At 39.4% G+C, this 17,420-nt stretch overlaps 1 protein-coding gene across 1 annotated transcript in view; it reads right to left on the minus strand.

Annotated features, from left to right (window-relative positions):
• RHOJ (ras homolog family member J) overlaps positions 1-12,404 on the minus strand; it is a 75,109-nt gene extending 62,705 nt beyond the window's left edge. The window contains exon 1 of the mRNA XM_060166872.1: positions 11,799-12,404. Coding sequence (XP_060022855.1) covers positions 11,799-12,042 — 244 coding nt within the window. The 5' untranslated portion in view covers positions 12,043-12,404. The remainder of the gene's footprint in view (positions 1-11,798) is intronic.
• Positions 12,405-17,420: the final 5,016 nt, after the last annotated feature.

Raw genomic sequence — 17,420 nt, forward strand, 5'->3', positions numbered from 1 at the left:
CCACTCTGTTTTACAACTCCCGTTCTTCCCTGTTCTTAGTCTCCGAGGCTTTTCCCTTCCCTCCAAGGCACCAGACCTCTCCCAACATTTCCTGATTCTCAGCCTTGTGGATTTTCTTTCTTCCAGGGTCTCTCTATGTCCCAGCCATGGGCACAGATCTTTTTAAAAAGCACTCTGGTTTCTCATTTATGAATTTACTAGCTGTTTCTGAGAGGCTCTAAAGGCCTCTTCTGTCTTAAACAATTTCTCCTGATAGAAACTACCAGGTCAAGGAATTATATATACACATATCTATTTTTAACTTGCTTTTTACTGATTGATGGTTGGTTATAGAATTGTTCTTCTTGATTTCTAGGCATCTTGATAGCATAAAGAAGGGTTTTCTGAACTTTCTAAATTACATTAGATTGAACTCTATGAACTTATGATATCCAAATGGTTTTGAACTGCAAAATCGTCATTTCATAGGTCCACCTAATAAGAAATGCCTAGGATGCTTGTTGAAATGTATATGTACAGCTTTTTCTCTTAGTGGGTCTGGTATAGAAGCTCTGGTGTGGACCAAAGAATCTGCACTTTTTCCTTTTTTAAATTGAAGTATAGTTTTCCTTTTTAAAGTTGAAATGTCATGGAATATACTCAGATATTTATACAGATTACAGTATATTCAGATTATTTATACATATATGTATATTCAGATTATTTTCCATTATATGTTATCACAAGATCTTGAATATTGTTCCCTGTGTTATACAGTAAATTCTTGTTGCTTATATATTTTATGTATAGTGGTATATGTCTGTTAATCCCATACTTCTAACTTACCCCTCCCCCACTGCCTTTCCCCTTTGGTAACCATATGTTTGTTTTCTATGTCTGTGAGTCTATTACTATTTTGTGTATAGATTCATTTGTACTATTTTTTAGATTCCATACATAAGTGATATCATATAATATTTGTCTTTGTCTGTCTTACTTCACTTAGTATGTTATTCTCTAGGTCCATCCATTTTGCTGCTAATGACAATATTGCATTCTTTTTTATGGCTGAGTAATATCCTATTTTATATATATATATATATATATATATATATATATATAAAAAAAACATCTTTTTAAACCAATCATCTGTTGATGGGCATTTGGGTGGTTCCCATGTTTTGGCTATCATAAATAGTGCTGCTATAAACATTGGAGTGCATGTGTCTTTTTGAATTAGTGTTTTCATCTTTTCCAGATATATGCCCAGGAGTGGGATTGCTGGATCCTATGGTAGCTCTATATTTAGTTTTTTAAAGAACCTCCATACTGTTTTCCATAGTGGCTGCACCAATTTACAGAATCTGCATTTTTGACAAGCAGGTTTATCTGATGACCAGGCAAATTTGGGAAATATAGGTATATCATTTGTAGTTGAATAAATGTCTAATTAAATATGGTATGTAGGGCAATTTACATTGTTTATGAGTCTATTGTATTTGATGTAAGAAAGTTTGACTTAGTGAGTGTGATGATGATTACTAAGAGTCCTTTAAAATCTGTTCACGCTGTCTTTGGGAATATAGCTAACCTCTCTTACAATAATGTATGGCCTAGGGTTTAACTTCTCTCCAAAGAAATGTGAAGAGAACTCATGCCTGACACTTGTGGACCTGGCCCCGACCACTACTCCTTGCCCTCCGTATCCTCTCATCTTCTCCTGTCTAGTGCTCCTGTCTAGAGCACTACGAAGTCCTACCCAACAGCAGAGTCACAAGATGGAAAAAAGTAGATCCTTGGATGATTACATGGAGTAGTATCACCTCACCGACCTGAACACTTGCCCAAGTCTGTTCTCTGAGCAAAAAAAAAAAAAACAAAAAGAATTCTAACAGTTTGAATCATTATATATTTGAGTCTATCTGTTCTAGCATCCTAACTTATCTAGCATGGTGCCGTCATTACAAAATGCCAAAAGAAGTGTGCTGTTAGCTTAACTGTTAAGTGGCAGGTAGTAAGAAAACAGAACAGACTAGAAAGATGAAGATCCACACTATACCATGGCAAAACGTTTGTAAAACTATTGTCTGTGAAACCTGGAAGGTAAACCTAGTTCTTACTGAGTCTATTATGCTCAAAGAAAAGATTGGGAAAAGTCAGAATATTAGAGTATATTAATTGTTACTGTGTTTAACTAGGTGTTACAAGAAAGAAAAGAGTTGAATTGGTTGTGTTTAAGCAGAGATTGATAGAACACGAATATTACTGTCCTTAATTAATAGTTGGAAAATGGATTATTTTTGGATTTCCCCAAAGAAGACACAGTTAAATAAGGATCTGAGCAACAAATGTCCATTTCTCTGTTAAAACAGGGAATCAGCTCTGTGTCAAAGAGAGAAGAGCCAGGGTGTCCCCTTCCCATTTAAGTCTTTTGCTTCATACAGCCTCTACGTAGCTATTGTTAATTTGAGAGCAAAAGGCATTGGCTGGATGAAGCAGACAAATAAAGTATTTTTAGGAAGCATGTCTAGGAAAGACATTCTTTGGTCTTGAATGTGGCTACTGGTACATGGAACTTACCAGAAGCCTAATAAATTTTTGAGAGAATTGTATTTCCAAAGAAACTCCAAGCTTGGACTAAATAGTCTTCTGACTATAAAACAACCCTTGAGTCTCGACACTGGACAAGCCAGAAGCAGGCTATGAAATTTGTGCAGCTCCTGAGAAAGACAGAGTCCCTGAGGCCTGATTCAGATGTGTGTCATGGAGGAAAATGGATGAGGAAGAAGAACTCCCCAGAGACCCAAGCCAGGGGAAGTTGAGAATAATGGACGAAGAAATTCCTCCCAGAGAACAGCATAAGGGTCAATTCAAGAAACTTCCCCCACTGCTAGGGCAGGAAGTCTTTCTAACATTTGCCCTCAGGATTCTGTTATTGCTATGTCTCTCCTATTCTTTACTTTTCTGAAAGGGGGTTTAGATATTTTGGTTATCCCATCCCTGTTCTATCATTGTCTAAGGGGTGATTGTATATATGGAGGAGATAATGAGTCTTCTACTGGACCACAAGGAGCCATGTCTCCATCAAATGGAAAGGACCAGGCATTACCTGCATGGCTGAACTTTAACCTGTTTCAGTGAAAGACTGGGGCTCTGGGTGGTCCCTCTTGGGAAAAAAGTTTGTTTTACATGTGGGAAAAAGTGTGTAGGGATATTTGGTGACTACAGAGTCTGACACAAACAGAGATGGCTAGTTTCCATTAAAATCTGTCCTTCTCTCTTCTGGGCATGTAGGTGGTTTTATTTCCCAGCTTCCCTTAGACCGAGGTGTGGCCTCGTGACTAAGTTATCTCCTCTGAAGTTTGACTGGAAATGATGTCCGTCACTTCCAGGCCTGGCCCATAAAACTTTCCATTCAGGTTTTTCCACACTCTTTCTCATTAGTCTGGTTGGATGCGGACAACTATGAGATCTTAAGGGATGGCAGTGTCACAAGATGCAAAGAACCTGGGTCCCTAAATGACTAAGTGCAGGAAACAGCCCCACTGACTTGAACACATGTTCAGGAACATAAATTAGCAAGGAACGTCCTGTCGTGGTGTTAATCCCTTACGTGTTTAGGTCTGTTTGTTATAGCAGGTTAGCATACCCGAACTCAGTGGTCCCCAACCTTTTTGGCACTGGGGACCGGTTTCGTGGAAGACAATTTTTCCACCGACCAGGGTGGGGGATGCTTTCAGGATGAGTCATGCTCATTACATTTATTGTGTACTTTATTTCTATTATTATTACGTTGTAATATATAATGAAATACTTATACAACTCACCATAATGCTGACAGGAGGCGGAGCTCAGGCAGTAACATGAGCGATGGGGAGTGGCTGTAAGTACAGATGAAGCTTTGCTTGCTTGCCTGCGCTTGCTGTGTGGGCTGGTTCCTAATAGGCCTCGGACCAGTACTGGTCCGTGGCCCGGAGGTTGGGGACCCCTGCCCTACCTAACGGTGGCTTTTTGATTAATTTATTAGCTATAAACCTACACACTGCTTACATTATTTATTTACTGTTTTGTGGCCTCCACTTACTCCATTACAGGTTATTTAACCTTGGGCAAATTGGTTAATAACTTTGCAACTCGGTTTCCTCATCAGTCAAAATTAGGAAAATAATAACACCTCATAGTATCATTGTGAGGCGGCAATGAATCGATGTATGAAAACATCTCAAATATGCTCATAGCAAGAACTTTGTATAGCTATTGTTATTGTTGTCAGTACGTATTCTAGTGGTGTTTGAGTTTCGTCATTAAATACTACCACACTGCTTGTAGGATCACATGTGGCCGTAATGAAATTCACACTGAGACTGCAAATGAAGGACTTCATAAATAAAAGCTGTATTGTGAACCATTACAAAATGCTGAATGAATACACATGAATCAGGTCCTTTTGTCTTGTGAAAATTAGGCATATCCAAAAAGTTAGTGGACTTCAGAGTATTCAGGAATTATCCCAGGCCACTCTGTGATTCACAGTGGGTCCCTTTTGAATTCACGGTGGAATTAATCCTGACTGAGTTATACCTGGAAAATTAACTGTTTGGATTCTGCTAACACACCCAAGGGGTGGCATGGATTTTTGTCTGTGGGAAAGTACATTTTCAGCCTTATCAGGACCTGTGTCCTTACAGAGAGGGTAGGGCCTCTGTCGATCCTTGTGATTTTGTGCTCAGGATTGGTGAGGGAGATCATTTCTGTTGAGTTTTCCTACCTGTCCTTTAAGTTAGTTGCCTCATGTTAGTTGCCCACCTTCACGTTGCCTTTGTAGAACAGGCCGACTAGATCCAAAAACAAAGATGTCCAATGTACTGAGCCATCTCTGAGCCAACTTTGCTCTTTGCCCCAAAAGAAGAGGTAGTGATGGCAGGTTCTGAAAACGTTATCCTGGAAATAAAGTACTGTTTACCTGAAGCCCAACATTGTTGGGCAGTTAGGTAGTAAAATTTATGAAGGATTTCCTAGCTTGGACAGTGAAAGGAGCCAGGCCTTGTGGAACTAAAAGTCTTGGTCACAGGGAGTCTGTCCACTGAAGCCTGAATCGGTCACAGGCCTTGGTTTGTTGCCAGATAAAGCTGGAATGCAGGAGGGTTATGAACTGCAGATGCAGTTTCTAATCCTGGGAGCATGATTTTTCTTGGGTCACTCTGGTCACAGATACTTAATTTTCTTTTTCCCTCTTCTATTCTTTCTTACTCCTAAGAGATGAAGCTCACAGTTTACCTCTCTGCAGTGTGCTTTGGCTTTCTGAGTGTAATTTCTACCCCTGGAGCCTCTGAACGTGCTCATGCTCATAGGCATCACAGTAGACCGTGGAAGGAACTGTCTATACAGTTCCTGTTACTGCACCTTTGATATGGCCTCCAAGAGTCCAAAAAAAGTATCAGACGCGCATCACACTGCCTCAGAAAGAGATATTGGAGGGTTGAATACCTACAAGGCATTGGGTTTTTGAGCATCATGGCAGTTAGAAGGAACAGAGCAAGTCAACTGGCCCATTCGTTTCTCCTCTTTCACATACTTCCTTTATATTTTTGCCTAAGGTTAAAAACCTGGTGATTTATTTCATAGACCCATGAGAGGTGTTTTACGTTTTCTTTTGGCTTACAAAAATGAATCTCATCCATTCTCCAGAGACTCTCGGGTGTCTTTAGAAAGAAAAAAAGAGAAACTCCTGAGTAAATATTCCCAAATGGGCAGAACTATGTCATAACACTTTATAAGCCTGGGGCTTTGTTTTTATTCACTATTATTTTATGTTGTTTTTTCCCTTGTGGATTGGACATAGTTTCCCCCTTGCTCTGGCCATTAGGGTTATGATGGAATCTACATTGGACTAATCATCATTTAATTAGGTGGAAAAAGTTTAGAATTGACTTTCAGCTCTCTGTGAAAACAACTCCTTTTACATCTCACTCAGCTGATAGAGCAACTAGATTTTTCCCCCCTTTCCACAAATTGTGTTAATTTCCTGCATAGGCAGCCTGGGTTTGCAAATAGTGACTTATCTAAGTTTTTAAATACAGGTGGTTTTCTTAGAAGAAGGAGCCATAGACACGACCAATTCTTTTTTTTTTTTTTTTTTTTTTGCTTTACGCGGGCCTCTCACTGTTGTGCCCTCTCCCATTGCGGAGCACAGGCTCCGGACGCGCCGGCCCAGCGGCCAGGCTCACGGGCCCAGCCGCTCCACGGCATGTGGGATATTCCCGGACCGGGGCAAGAACTGGTGTCCCGTGCATCTGCAGGTGGACTCTCAACCACTGCGCCACCAGGGAAGCCCACGACCAATTCTTATACAGAGGATGATGGTAATGGTGAATGAGGTATGTCATGCAAAGGCTTCAACTTGAATGGGATTATTTTACGCAGCCATGCACATAAACAGACAAACCATGTGCACTACCTACCTCAACATACAATCTAACTAAACTAGAAATGGAAGTGTTATCCTTATGTCATATGTCATGTGAAACATTAATTGATACTACTTTATCAGTGAGATGTCTGCCACAAAACTCGAAGCTAAAGATAAGATGAAGACAGGATGGGAGAAGACATGATGGTTGTTCCATGGTAAGCTGTGAAATCTCTAAAGGTTGTTGGGACATATTGAGTCATCCCTGAAAGGGAGTAGGAAGAAGTGCCCGGAGATGTTTCTCAGGCATACTTGTGAAAAGTGTCAGTGACTGTTTGTATCTTCCTTCTACTGCCCCCAATTTTTAGACTTAGCCCATAGTTGAACTTGGGGTTACTCTGGAACATGCGTTTTTATGAAGAACTATAAACAAGTGAGCCACTCAAAATTTAGCTAAGCTTTTGAATATAACGCAAATGGATGAATTTGAGTACATCCCATCTGTTTCCAAATGAAATTTATACATTGTATATTTATATTATTCAATAGATGTGACATTGGCTGGTTGGGTCAGGAAAATTCTATGCTGTATTATGATCCTGGTAGAGATAAAATGATTATTTAAAATACAAGCAAACTAGTTGAAAAATATAATACATTTAATAAATATTTTATATGTTCATTCCTAAAGAGACATCTGTTGGACCAACAACTTGTTCATTTATTCCTCAAAGTTTTAATGGACCAGGAATTATCTATGCACTGGAAGGACAGAGATGCGTAAAGCATATTAATTAATTAATTCAATAACAATCTATTGAGAGCATACTAGATGTTGAGTTCTGTTTTAGAAGATGGAGATAGAGCAGTGAACAAGACAAAGCCCTTGCCCTCATGGGGTTTACATCCCAGTGTAGGATAAAAATGGTAAGCGAATAAATATAATGTGAAGTAGTGTTAAACCTTATGAGGAAAGATGAAGCAGGAGAAAAATTAAAGAGTGACTGTATGCATGTGTGTTTGTGTTTGTGTGTGTGAATTCATTAAACAATGTGATCAATTGAAGCTGAGGAAGATGGGGGGGATAAGGTAAGGTTGGGGGAAAAGCAAATGCAAAATCTTCAAGGAAGGAAGGAGTTTGGTGTGTTTGAGGAATATGAAGATGGCTGAGAGCAGAAATACTGCAGAGCAGAGAGTTAGGAGAGGAGGTTGGAGGGATAATGGGGACTAAGTCATGGAGTACCTTGTAGACTGTGATAAATGATGGGGCCTCAGGGTGAAGGGATTTGACTGATGGATTTGGGCTGTGGATAGTCCTTCTGTTGGGAGTGTGAAGAACTGAACTATACGGGATAAGACTGGAAGCAGGGAGCTGGGAGGTGATTACAGTAGTTTGGATGAGAAATGGTGGTGGCTTGGATGAGAGTGAAAACAATGGAGGTGGTGAGAACTGATCAGATTTGAGATATATTTTGAATGTTGACCTGATTGGTAGTAGGAAGGGATAATAACTAGTGGTTTGGATGGAAAGGGATGGGAAGTATTGTCAAAGGAAGAAAGGAGTTAAGGATAATACCAAAGCTTTTGTTCTGAGCTACTGGGTGGAAAACAGTGGTCATATAATTCTATGGGGAACACTAGGGGAGGTGTAGACTGAGGCAATTAAAAAATTCTGTTTTGGACAGGTTAAGTTTGAGATGCCTATTAGATATCCAAATGGACAGTTGAATATATGAGTCTGGGTCAGGTTTTTTTTTTTTGTGGTAGAGATACACATTTTGGAGTCATCAGTGTATAAATCATATTTAAAGCCATGAGACTAGATACTGTCAACCAGAGCATGAGCATAAATAGAGAAGGGGACTGAGAGACTGAACCCTGAAGTATGCCAATGTATAGTGGTAGGGAAAGAGATGGAGAAAGCAGCAGAGGAGAGGGAGAGAGACTTGCCAGTAGGGGAATAAAAACCAGGAGAATGTGGTATCCCAGGAGCAAAGAAAGTGTTTCAGGAAGGAGAGTATAAACCGTAAGAAAAGCCTCCAAGAGATCAAGTAAGACGAGGACTGAGAATTGAACACTGGTTTTGGCAAGACATGACTCTTCCCCTCAGGAGCTTATCGTACAGTGGGACTGGGGAAATAAGGAGACAAATACATTGCTATACAATGGTGCAAGTTGCGTTCTAGCAATGTTAACACATTTCTGGGGATGGGCTGGAGATGGAGCAAGGAATTCTCCTTGGGGGTCAAGGAGAGCTGCATCGAGCAGATGTACTTTTGGATTCTGATACGTAGGAGGGAGGGAAAATAACCAAGATTTATAAAACTTCAAAACATTTTTTTCTAGTTGGTTGTTGATTTTTCTACAATCACTCATGCAGAACTAATATTTCCTCTCCAGTGAATATCCCACTACTGTTACTCCATGTAGACATATTTATCAATTATCAGTAAACACGATAACTATATCATCAGGACAATACACACACTCTATCACACCCTACTCCATTTGAAGGATACTCTTGTAGTTATATTTTTCCTTGTTGTAGCCTTTATATTTTAATTACATTTTTAATTCCCTTTCATAGCTGTGTGCAACTGTAGAGACCCTATTCTTTTTTTAATCAAAGTATAGTTGATTTACAATGTTGTGTTAATTTCTGCTATATAGCAAAGTGATTCAGTTATACATATCTATATATTATTTTTTATATTATTTTCCATTATGGTTTATCACAGGATATCAAATATAGTTCCCTGTGCTATACAGTAGGACCTTGTTGTTTATCCATTCTGTATGTAAGGGACCCTATTCTTAATCACAATAGCTACTATTACCTAATACTTGTCATGTGTAAGGTACTGTTCTAAGAACTACATGTATTAATTTATTTTGTTCTCATGATCTTAATACCTCTATTGTCCCTTAAAAAAATTCATGACAACTGAGGCACAGAGAAGTTGAGCAACTTGCTCAAGACCACACAGTAATGGCAGAGCCAGTATTAGAACTGGGCTGTCCAGCTTCAGAGCTCACTATCTTGAGCTCACTATCTTAAGTATTTCAGTCCTTACTATTATATCTTTACCTTCCTAGGATGGGTAGCTATTAGGGAAAAATCTTCTTCAAGGGATAGGCTCTCTTTGACTTGAACTTTTCTAAATTCTTTGACTGCAATTTTCCAAAGACTCAGTAAACTATTTGCAGGTTGTCATTTCAGGATGAGCCAGTAGGACCAGGGACTGGATACTGGATACTTCTTCACGTGGAGAAGAGAGCATGAGTTCTTTACAATTGACTGTAGATTCTCATGTGACTGTGTAAGGGTTTATGTTCAATCAGTTCATGTATGGGGAGCGTGGTGGTAAAAAGAGTTAGGGTCGTCGTGATGGAGAAGACCCCTCTACAAATGAAAATGTTCACTTCATTGCCCTCCTAGATGTATGTGGCTTACACCTTCATTTCCCTTACAACCTAACTACAAATGCATGAGATGACTGTGTACTTAAAAAAAATACAAAGTGTAAATCGAAGTAACAATGTTTGGTAATGCCTACTATGTACAAAGTATTGCTTTGAGTACAGTGGCTGTGATTTCTTGAGAGCTAAAACAAGGAATAGCCAAAATCTAAGATGCGTTGTTGCTTAAATAACAGCAAGTATGTACACAACTGAAACATAAAACAAATTGATCTTAGTGGAATCTATCGGTGGTCCAGCCTTTGTTTGATCTCTAATGTTTTTTATAGGCTAACTTTATCTCTAAAGATTGTTTTATCCTCTTTCTTCCTGACACTGTACTGTAATTGCTTCACCCAATAGTTGGGGATGGGATATATAATTTTTAAAAGCACTTGAAACCTCTCCCTTTAGTAGATTGTGGATTCCATTTTTGATCTAAAGGTTTTTGAAATTAGGTACCAGCCAGTTCCCTATCTTGGCAGAAAGAGGGTGTAGAGTAAATAACATTTGCTAAGATGTTTACAGGTCAGGATCCCAATAATTTTCTTAAGTTGCAGACCTAATTTTACAATTACTTTTTTTTTCCCCCTCAGGGTGAAAGTCTACCTATACTTCTCTTCATTCTGTTCTCATTAAAATGCTCTTCTCTGGGAACAGAAAAGCTTAAGAGAGCCAGTGTTCAAATTCGCTCTTAATTTCTACAAATATAGAAAAACCTGCTAGAAAGTGGATACTATTTTCACTGTGGTTCTCTCCCTGTCTGCTATGTAATAGTGTCATAAATCATGTACGTGTAGTAGTAGGAGGAGACGTAGGTGATTGTTTAACTGTGGAAAAGAAGCTGCTTCCTACAGAAAGGATTTCAAATGACCTCACAGCAAAGCCAACGCTCACACAGGTTTCCTGTGGGCCATTTCCCCTTTGCTACTCTGGACCCAAAGCTAAAGTGAAGAAGAGAAATTTTCCTCTCACAAAATCTCAAATCTCTGGTAACTCAAGCTGATCTCATAGTGAGCAAGTGGATCATCGTATTCCAAAAAGTTAAAAAATCTAGGCTATTGTAAACCTGAAGCATTTTATGAATTTGCTTTTAAGAAATTGAATAAAATTTGTTTTGGAGATTAAGAGAAAAAATAAGAGTCAAAATGGAAAAATTTAAATAAGCTATCACACAACAAACTTTAGAACACTTGAAAAAATATACCTGAAAGAATTAAGTTGTGACTACAGTATCTTAACTGTCAGATCTTAAAGTATTTTATGCCATATTTTGAGCTTTGGGGACATATGTTGAAATAAGTAAAATTTTATTTTTATTTTTACCTTTAAAACATATTGATTAAAAATTTCTCTTTTAATTCAAGATACAGATTGCCTAGGAGATATTTAAAATCTTTCAGTACTTTTCCTTCAATCTACCTCCACAGGAAAATGAAAGTACATTAGGACAGCACCAATTATTATAGAAAAACGAATGTTCTAATGTTACTAATCTCAGCATTTCCTTTATAAATGGCATGTGGTGAATATATGAGAAGTGGCAAGAACACTTCTTTCACCAGTTGTGTGGTTAGTGTCGTTGTTGTTTTTTAAAGAACTGTGATGCAATTACGCTACCTTTTAAAAAGTTCACATTAAAGAAAGTTGATGAATCTTCAGGCAAATGTTAAGTAAAATCTCTAGCCGCAAAGCTTAGAGGACGGTTCAGGGTATTTCCCCAGTGTTATTCATTTGGTTTAACTGGAAAAAAGTGTTACCATAACATTGATATACAAGTTGTCCTAACAACAGCAAAGACCTTGGTCGTCTGCTATGCCCAGCTACCTGGCTCCTGGCAGGCCCAGACCCAGCACTGACATTAGAGATAAGCCAGGCCCCTCTGAAGCTGGGCTGTCGTCTCCCGCCTCCTTCACCTCGTATGCAGGGGTAGGTTTTCTGCTTTTCTTACCTGCATAGTGGTCAAACACAGTGGGCACGTACTCCTCGGGGAAGGCGTCGTTGGCGTAGCTCATGAGCAGGCAGGTCTTCCCCACGGCGCCGTCCCCTACCACCACGCACTTCAGCATCTTCTTCTCCTCGCGGCCACCGCAGCCGCAGCTGCTGTCATTTCCCTCCTGGCAGTTCATTCTCACGGCTCCAGCTGCTGTGACTGTGCCGCTGCCGTTGCTTCTCCTGCTTCTCCCAAAGCCCATGAAGCGAGCCGCAGGCTTGAGGTCACTCTGTCTTACTTTGGGGAACTCGGATCATGCAGAATTGTCCGAGGCGGCTGGCATGTGCCCTCTTGCTTACCATACTGGTCAAGAAAGGTAACACACACTGGGGAGAATGATTAAAAGCATCTGCCCCTTGCCCCCATCAGTTTGAGTTATGAATCCTCATTTTTCACCCAATTCTAGGGGCTTCCTGGGAGTCTAGAAATTTCAACAGCCTGAGGGTTTCACTCTGCTCTCCTGTTCACCAAGCCTGGCTGAAGACACAGTGGAATTTCGCTAAATCTTCCCCATTTTCCACTTCACATCTAACATGGAGGAAAGCTGGGCTTTTTAATGGAGTTTTCCCCTTGCTTCCTCCAGCTTGCCGAGTGTCAGGAAATCATGGGTTTCCTGCTGCATTCCATATTAGGATCAGTGGGCTGGAGAAGGCTGCAACAATGGGAGCTCTGTGTGTGTGTGTTTGTACTTCTGGGGAACGCTGCCAGGACATGGAGTGGGAAAACACTAGGGGTCCCACTGCAGACTCAAGCTGTCAGACTTCCTGTTTCATCCACGGCTGGGGAGGTTGTTTGCCTGTGGGCTGGCTGGGAAGAAGCTGACGAAAGGATGGAAACTGGGGAGTACTGTCGGCCACAGAAACAGAGGGAACCACACCAGCCGTTGTAGGATAACATATGACATCATCCCTCACTGAGTCACCAGTTAAAAGCTCTGCAGATTAAAACTGGACAGTTCTTCACATACTTAAGTGAGAAGCCCTAAGCAATTTGTCCTGGCAGTAAAGAAGAAAACCTTCCAGAGTTTCACTGTTACAAAGGGAAACATTCTTGTAGATCGTAGGTATAAGATGTGTGATCGGGTTAATAAGCTGCCACATTTGAGCTCAACGCTCAAACGTGTATTCCAGACCCAAACATTTTTATGGTTGTAGCACATAAGAAATCAATCAGATGTGGGATGTTTGCATCTTCTTATTAGTGAATAAACACACATGTGCTTGGCTCACCCTTACTCTTGGAAATGAGAGTGTGTGGGATGGCTGTATTGGTTTGTTTCAGGTCCCCAAACGTTGCTTTTGCTTGAACAGTTCGGTTTTTGATTTAGTCTTCTCCCCTTGGTCGGCCTGGCCCTCTTCAATTACAAAGGAGCCATTGGCAGCTAATTTATTTGTCTGTTGGGTCACTCAAAACGAAGCCTCTTTGAAGCTCTGTGTTTGATTAAGGTACTCGGTCTTAGAAAAGAAGTGGAACTCTGCAAGTGATTTTGACAAATGGGTCAAGTACTTTTTTGATGGGGGAACTATGTGTTTCTTTGAGATTTTTGAACACTCAGTTTTAAGAATTCAGATTATCCATTTGATGTGAGGAGGGTTTTTTTTGTGCGTGAGAAGTCTGTTTTAATGAGTGGCTATCAATAATATCTATATCCACATATGTATGCTACTATATAATAGATATAGCCTCACATTTCTTCTGTGTTGTATTGTAGTAACACTTGCCATAGTGTTTAGTGTCCCAATATTTCTTTCCTATAAAGGGATGGTGTTTCAGTCAGGTTGTTGTGTATCTACTAGATTATGTTGCTGTAACAACTCCCAATGCTCAATAATTTAAAATAACATGTATTTCAATGAGGTATCACCTCACACCTGTCAGAATGGCTACTATCAAAAAGTCTACAAATAACAGATGTTGATAAGGATGTGGAGAAAAAGGAACACTTGTACACCATTGGTGGGAATGTAAATTGGTGCAGCCACTATGGAAAATAGTATGGAGGTGCCTCAAAAAACTAAAAATAGAGTTACCACATGATCCATTGATTCTACTCCTGGGTATATATCTGGAAAAAATGAAAACACAATTGAAAAGGATACATGCACCCCAATGTTCATAGCAGCACTATTTACAACAGTCAACACATGGAAGCAAACCAAGTGTCCATTAACAGACAATTGGATTAAGAAGAAGATGTGTTATATACATATACAATGGAATATTATTCAGCCATAAAAAATGAGATTCTGCCATTTGCAGCAATGTGGATAGACCTAGGGAATATTATGCTTAGTGAAATAAGCCAGACAAAGAAAGCCAAATATTGTTGTTATCACTTATGTGTGGAATCTTAAAAAAAGTCAAATAAATGTATAAGTAAAGCAGAAACTGACTCACAGATATAGAAAACAAACTCGTGGTTACCAGAGGGGAGAGGGAAAAGGAGAGGGACAAATTAGGGGTAGGGATTAACAGATACAAACTACTACATATAAAATAGATAAGCAACAAAGATATACTGTATAGCACCGGGAATCATAGCCATTTTCTTGTAATAACTTATAAAGGAGTAAAATCTGCAAAAATATGGAATCATTATGCTGTACACCTGAAACTAATATATATTGTAAATCAACTATACTTCAGTAAAAATAAATAAAATAATGCCTATTTCTTGCTCACATTGTATCTGTATTATGTATTTTTATCATCTTCATTCAGGGATCTAGGATGGTGGAGTAGCCACATTGAGGACATTGATGATTACTGTGGCAGAGGAAGAAATTAATGTAGTAAGTGACAATGGCTCTTTTTTTTCCATAATAAAAACCTATTTTTATTTTATTTTATTTATATATATTTATTAAAGTATAATTGATTTACAATGTTGTGTTAGTTTCAGGTGTATAGCACAGTGATTCTCTCTCTCTCTCTCTCTCTCTCTCTCTCACACACACACACACACACACACACACACACACACATATATTCTTTATTGGATTCTTTTCCCTTATAGGTTGTTACAAAAATTGAGTATAGTTCCCTGTGCTATACAGTAGGTCCTTGTTGGTTATCTATTTTATATATAGTAGTGTGTAGATGTTAATCCCAGTCTCCTAATTTATCCCTGCCTTGCCTCTTTCCCCTTTGGTAGCTATAAGTTTGTTTTCTATGTCTGTGGGTCTATTTCTGTTGTGTGAATAAGTTCATTCATATCTTCTTTTTCTTTCCTTTTTTTTTTTAAGATTCCACATATAAGTGATATCATATGGTATTTTTCTTTCCCTTTCTGACTTCACTAGTATGATAATCTCTAGGTCCATCCATGTTGCTACAAATGGCATTATTTCATTCTTTTTATGTCTGAGTAATATTCCATTACACATTAGCTCTTAAAGCTTCCTTCTGGAGGTGACATTTCTGTTCACATTCACTGGCTAAAGCAAGTCACATACCCATACTACCCAACAGGGTCAGAAGTATAATCCTACCACGTGCCAGGAAGGGAGAACTAAATACTGGTGAACAGCCTAAATAGTTTAGACAACCAGAGGTAGTTTCGTTGAGGTTAAGTAACAAGTGCGAAAGTTGAACTGTTTATGTTTAGTGCCGTTCTGAAGCATTTGAAGGCACCGCTGACTGCATGTGATTTATGCAATTTCATTTTCATTCAGTCTACCTGAAACATCTGGAATTTGTAATAATAAAATTGCAGTTGGCTCAAGCGTGAAGGCGGCAGCCAAACAATCTGTGCAGGTGAAGGGGTGATTGACAGTGTCAAGAACCCCATCCTGAAGATTAATAAGGCCACTTTGAGCACAGGCGATGATATGTCTTTGGTAGAATTTTGAGGAGGTTCTGCCTTTGACCTTGTACCTGAGATCAGCCAGTAAATGTGGCATGGAGTAAATTCTCCATTCCAAGATGGAGTTCTCAAACATGACTGCCCAGCCTGTGTTCCTACATTACAAATATGCCCCAGCCCACTGAGTACTTGGCCTAGGAATAAAAGGAGATATCAGATATCAGATATCAGATTTTGCTACATCTGTGTGTAAGCTAAACCTTGCACCAGCAGACACAGATATTTCAGGTCATGCCGATTGCTCTGTGGATCGCAATTTAAGACATTTAAGAGACCTGAAGCAACCAATTATGGGTCTTTTATCTCTCACTCAAAATCCAATCTGACATATTGGATTATATGCAAAGATGGATCATGGCCATTGAGAATGTTGGCTATATTTCTCAAGATAAACTCTTCCATCGCTATTTATGTTACCCCCACCCCCACCCCCTGCCAAATCGAATATTTATAGGGAAAAATGTTTGAGACGTTCTAGTAAAAATGGTCAAGAAAGTTACGATTTTATTAGCCTGCTGATTATATGGATCATATTGTCCATGTGAGACTAAATCTTTTTAACTATTAAAAAATTGACCTGAATCAGAATAACAGAATCTTAAAAAAAAAAGTAAAGATAATGCAGCATTGTTCTTATAGGTCTGTGTCTGTAGAATTGAGACTACTTGTCCAGACAGGATGGTCAAGAATATACTTTACTTTCAAAAGGTTATAGGTATGAATTTAGAAGTGGTATGAAGACCATTTGCTAAACTGTTCTTTACCAGATGTCTGTACCATGTCAACGATTGAGTGAGTGGTGGTTTTGTAGTTATTATTTGGTTTACCTCAAGCACCAATTTTACACACACTTACCAGTACATGGTGAAATCTTGCTGGACGATATTTCCTGCTTTTTCCAAGAGATCTTAATTCCTTGGCTCCCTCTTGTCCTGTGAGCTTTGGCTTCACATGAATTTTCCCAAATGCCAGCAGAGTGTTTTTGCATAAAATTCTGATTCTTCTGATTGACTTCAGTTTTAGGCTGACTTTAAATAAAAGAGCCCAGACTTTCTCCCTTGTCTACTTTTTGTTTTTTTCTTTTGTGCTTGAAACTAGAAGTTACTCAGGGAAATAATGCAGTTGGGTCAGATATTCTGATTCTGGATTAACCTCTATGTGGGAGACTGTTAAGACTCTAGTCTTAGGAATGTGGGATGTGTTGTGGTTCCTATGATTCCGGGATGCCCAGCCCAGCCCAGCCACGAGTCACCCCCATCCCACAGAAAGACTTTTGTGGAGCTAACATGGAAGTCAGGCCCCTGGTGGTAGAGGGTATGGTGTGAGACAGGAGGGCTGCGTAGTTCTAGGGATTCTGACCCAAATCTCCCACTGGAACTAAACCTGAAGATTATTTGGGGCACTGCTAAAAGTTAACAGGCTGTCCTAGGACTGGCCTGGACTGGAACCACTCCCCACCAAGGCCGGTGAGTTGTTGCCACCAGGGATACTTCTGGATATGTGTTTTTTTTAATCTGTCAGGCCACCTGCATTCAGCCCCTGGCTATTGCCCCTGTCATATCATATCATATATCATCTATTCATATATCAGCCACGTTTTCTGGGTGTGATCTTTTTATAGTTCCAGAAATGGCTTTCATTTTTCTTGCTTGAAGAAATTTTCTTCCTTTGCCAAATCTCTTAATTCTTATAGAAATAGATTACTTGCAGCTCTA

Source organism: Lagenorhynchus albirostris, chromosome 1 (genome assembly GCF_949774975.1).
Source record: "Lagenorhynchus albirostris chromosome 1, mLagAlb1.1, whole genome shotgun sequence".
In the NCBI taxonomy this organism is placed as follows: Eukaryota; Metazoa; Chordata; class Mammalia; order Artiodactyla; family Delphinidae; genus Lagenorhynchus; species Lagenorhynchus albirostris.